The sequence below is a fragment of the Miscanthus floridulus genome, chromosome 8, assembly GCF_019320115.1.
Source record: "Miscanthus floridulus cultivar M001 chromosome 8, ASM1932011v1, whole genome shotgun sequence".
NCBI lineage: Eukaryota > Viridiplantae > Streptophyta > Magnoliopsida > Poales > Poaceae > Miscanthus > Miscanthus floridulus.
Genome location: NC_089587.1, coordinates 17,712,527 through 17,717,530, shown reverse-complemented (window position 1 = coordinate 17,717,530; position 5,004 = coordinate 17,712,527). Strand labels below are relative to the sequence as shown.

At 43.8% G+C, this 5,004-nt stretch overlaps 1 protein-coding gene across 1 annotated transcript; it reads left to right on the top strand.

The window, feature by feature from the left end:
- Nucleotides 1–201: 201 nt before the first annotated feature.
- LOC136468639 (uncharacterized) lies at nucleotides 202–4,338 on the top strand. The gene is made up of 5 exons (XM_066467134.1): nucleotides 202–480; nucleotides 572–872; nucleotides 3,480–3,581; nucleotides 3,825–4,050; nucleotides 4,143–4,338. Exons 1-5 carry the CDS (start codon nucleotides 202–204, stop codon nucleotides 4,336–4,338), a joined length of 1,104 nt encoding a protein of 367 aa, XP_066323231.1.
- The last annotated feature ends 666 nt before the right edge of the window (nucleotides 4,339–5,004 follow it).

Here is a 5,004-nt window from a genome sequence, read left to right as displayed (position 1 = left end):
TTGAATGGTGCTGGAAATGAAGTAGCAGAAGAGGAGGAAGAGGTGTGGTCTACTCCTCAAATGCCACACAATGGTCTATCTTTTGCATCCTTGGACAAAACAAAGGAGTACAACTCTTATGTCAAGAGAACTGGCTTCTCGATTAGAACAAACACATCACGCTGGTCTGCAATCACAAGAGAAATGCAGAAGGTCTAGTTCATGTGCAATAAGGAAGGCTTTGGCAAGAAAAGGAGAATTGCTACTCAGCTTGTTGAAGCTATCACTTGCTACTCTAACAATGATGACGCCAAAGAGGAGGATAGTGCACAAGAGGAAGAGGATGATCAAGGGGAGAAAAGGAAGAAGCTTGACGAATGTAAGAAAAGAAAGAGGGAGAAAATGCTATATACAAACTGCAAGGCGAGGATGGTGGTCAAAATGATTGGCTCTAGGTGGCAAGTCATCTATTTTCTGGGCGAGCACAACCATGATCTTGTGGTAAAGCCCTCGCTCAAGAAGTTCCTAAGGTCCCATAGAGGGATACCAAAGCCAAAAAAGGATTTCATCATTTTGCTACATGATCATGCAGTTGATGAGCGAGTTCTATGGCTTTGCACAGCTGGTGCCATACGAGGGCAAACAAGTTTCGAACTTTTGCTCCACCATCCACAAGACGGAAAAAATCAAAGATATGCAGGAAACTTTGGATTACTTCAGAGCTTTGAAAGAAGAAGACCCTGATTTCTTCTGCAAGATCAAGCTCGATGACAACCATAGGGTTGAGAACCTATTTTGGGTTGATTCAGCTGCAAGACGAGCTTACAAAGAGGCATATAGCGACTGCGTCTCATTTGATGCAACCTATATGACCAACATATATGAGATGCCTTGTACACCATTCATAGGAATCAACAGACACTGCCAAACTTTTTCAGCTAGGATGTGCCTTTATAAGGAATGAGAAGGCAACTACCTATGAATGGTTGTTTGTAACATTACTAGAGGCAATGGACGGAAAGGCACCCTCAACATAATCACCGATCAGGACGCTACGATGAGAGCCGCCATTTGCACCGTTTTTTCAAACATGACCCTAAAAGCCCTAGTTTGGTTTTGGTGAATTGATGAAACCCTAAGTGCTAACCAAGTTTATCAAGTGATCATGAGATAGGTAGCACACTCCAAGTGGTGAAGCAAATGAAGATCATAACATGATAATGATCAAGTGCTTAGACTTGGAAAGAAGAAAGAGAAAAACAAAAAGCTCAAGGCAAAGGTATAAACCATATGAGCTATTTTGTTTTGGTGATCAAAACACTTAGAGAGTGTGATCACATTTAGGTTTGATAGCCGTACTATTAAGAGGGGTGAAACTCATATCGGAATGCGGTTATCAAAGTGCCACTAGATGCTTTAACTCATTGTATATGCATTTAGGATCTAGTGGAGTACTAACACCCTTGAAAATGTTTGTGAAAATACGCTAACACATGTGCATAAGGTGATACACTTGGTGGTTGGCACATTTGATCAAGGGTGGTGAAGTTTAGGTGTAAGGGTAAGTAACTCCACCGGCGGAGTGTCCGCCCGTAGAGTGCGGATAGTCCGACGGTGCCACCGGCGCCCTAGATAGAAAAGACGGAGGTCACTAGAAGTGACCGGACGCTGGGTCGCTCTGTGACCGGACGCTGAAGGGCTGCGTCCGGTTGTGTTGTCGGTCAGCATAGTAAGTAGTCATAGTGTGATCGAACGCTAGCAGGGTCCGGTCAAGCATGACCGGACGCGTCTGGTCGGCAAAAACATGTTTTTGACCCTTACTGTAAACGACCGGACGCTGAGGGTCTAGCATCCGGTCAACTCTATCGGAGCATCCAGTCAACATGTCGACCATTGAGATCAAATGTTCACTATTGAACGCAAGAGACACGTGGCCACCATCGGGCGACCGGACGCTGAGGAGCAGCGTCCGATCAGTAGGACCAGAGCGTCCGGTCACCCCGATCATTACCCAGTGAAGGGGTACAACGACTCTATTTCATGAGGGCTTCTATTTAAGCCCCATGGCCGGCTCAAGCTCACACCTTTGGCCATTTTCATTGACATAGCAACCTTGTGAGCTTAGCCAAAGTCCTCCCACTCATCTCCATCATTGATTAATCATCTTTGTGAGATTGGGAGAGAATCCAAGTGCATTGCTTGAGAGTTTGCATCTAGAGGCACTTGGTGTTTGTGTTTCGCTACGGATTTTGCTTGTTACTCTTGGTGGTTGCCACCACCTAGACGGCTTAGAGCAGCGAGGATCGTTGAGCGGAGGGTGGTGATTGTCTCCGGCTCTGATCGTGGTGATTGTGAGGGGTTCTTGACCTTTCCCCGGTGGAGCACCAAAAGGTACTCTAGTGGATTACTCGTGGCTTGTGTGATCCTCATCTTGTGTTGGTTGTGCGGCGCCCTATTGAGGGTTTGGCGTGTGAAGCCAATTAGCGCGTGAACCTCTAAGTGAGTAAATCACCACAACGAGGACTAGCTTGCCGGCAAGCAAGTGAACCTCGGTAAAAAATCATTGTGTTCATCATTGATTCCGAGGTGATTGGTCTTCATTGTTATTCATCCTTGTGATTGATTGGTTCCTTCATCTACACGGTGGTATAACCTTCTTGATCACTCTCTTTACTTTACCGCAAACTAGTTGTCAAGCTCTTTAGTGTAGCTAGTTGTGAGAGCTTGCTTGCTTGCTTGGTGTGGCTCTTTAGTTAGCCTTTGAGAGCACACTAACATAGGGTAGTGTCATAGCTATTATGTGAATCGACACTATCTAAACTAGAATTATGGTAGGTGGCTTGCATTTTGAGTAGGCTAGCGCAACACTTGCTTCGCCTCATAATTGTCTAACCATTTTGTTAAGTGTTGTTGTAGAAATTTTTATTAGGCTATTCACCCCCCTCTAGCCATTAGGACCTTTCAGACCCACAGGAATTGCAGGTGGCATATCATGGACAAGTTTTCAGGCATAATTGGACCGATCCTTGCTAAAAATGAAGAACTAAATGAGGAGTTTGTGGATTGCTTGAACCACACCGTAAGTCCTGAAGATTTTGAGTCAAAGTGGGCTGCTATGGTCTAGAAACATGATTTGGAGGGCAATGAGCATTTTTAGCACCTGTACCACATAAGGCAGAGCTTCATTCCAGCCTACTACATGCACAGCTTCTTCCCATTCCTCCAATCGACTCAAAGGAGTGAGGGATTCAATGCTTTGCTCAAGAAGTATGTGAACCCATACTTGTTCGTGCTACAATTTGTGAGACAGTACCAGAATATACAAGAGAAGTGTCTGGTAGCACAGGATGGGCAAGACTTTAGGACTGATGAGAATGAGCGAAGACGATGGTCAAGGCATCCACTTAAGAAGCATGCTTCCACTGTATACACAAAGAATATGTTCTACAAGTTCTCCAAAGAGTTTGAGAAAACTGCATAATATGATGTGAAGCCTGTAGGGCAGTTCCAATATTGGGTGGAGCCCAATAACAGCTTTGTTTATGGGTATGGAAAAAGGAACTACCTTGTTACAACAATAGAAGAGGAGGAAAGCTACCGCTGTGAGTGCAACAAGTTTGATAGGGATAGAATCATTTGCTGCCACATTGTGAGGGTTATGGTCAGGATGGGGGTGAAATTGATACCAGAAAGTTACATCCATAAAAGGTGGACGCAACAAGCAATTACTAGTGATACAGATTAGGTCCAAAATGTGCAGGCACTGGTGGAACTTGTAGCCCGTGGGATGCCATTGATCGGCTAGAAAACTCCAAGATTCACGAACGCATCCACCGCATTTGCAGCACTAGCAGTTGAGGGCTGTACAAGTGATGAAAACTATGCTATTTTGGAGAAGCACATCAAGCAGATGCGATCTGAATTTGAAGAAATGAAGAAAAGGAAGATGGCGAATAGGCAGAACATTGGTGCTATAGAAGGTGGTACTACAGAAGGTGCACAAGACCCTGGTGCTACAGAACACTGGTCTAGGTGCCTCTACTCCTACTGGACCTTCACTGTGAACTACAGGTTTAAAAACTAGACCCTATGTTCTGCTTTACTTCATCCTAGTACACCTATACTTGATTACTTAGTTGCTGATATTGCATTTCACCCTATAGGTGTAGTGGCTGGTCCAAGCTAATCAAATGTAGGGAACCCCCAAAGTCAAAAGCCAAAGGGCGCAGAAAGGAGAAGGCGCACAAAAAGGGGATGAATAGTCAAGCGACGAGGAAGAATAGGTGCAGCGTTTGCAGATCATATGATCACAATGCACAGAGATGTCCAGACAAGCCTGGAAGAGAAGTTCAAAATTAAGAAATAGTTTAAATTAAGAAATAGTGTTACTGAAATGTACTTCAATGTGTTTGTGTGAAAATTTATGTTGGCAGACCCGTTGTACATCTTATATGCTAAGACGAACACAAATTTTCACACAAACACATTCAAGTACATTTCAGTAACATTATTTCTTATTTTAAACTATTTCTTGATTTTGAACTTCTCTTCCGGGCTTGTCTGGACATCTCTGTGCATTGTGATCATATGATCTGCAAACACTGCACCTATTCTTCCTCTGCCAGGAAACAATAGCTCCGATGAATCAGCATCATAGCACTCAGCCTTCAACCAATCTGCAAAACCTATAGGAAGGGTTTTAGAAGCAATCTTTAGGAGACCACCAAAACCTATCACCCATATTCTTTTCTTCTGAGATTGAGTCAAATCATTGTAGAGCTGTCTTCGATGCTGAGAATAGGAGATGGATTGCAAAAGGTTAGAAAATAGCGGCAACTAAAAATTGAGTGCACAAAATAGGTGAATATAAAAAACAAAGCTAACGGATTGGGTGCACATACCTTAGGAACCGTTGAAGATGATGAAGCAGCAGGTTGGCTTTGTTGTCCTATACCCATTGCCTAACACAAGCAGCACCTACGAGACCATGTTGGATGAAGGGTTCAGCTCATTTGGCATAAATAT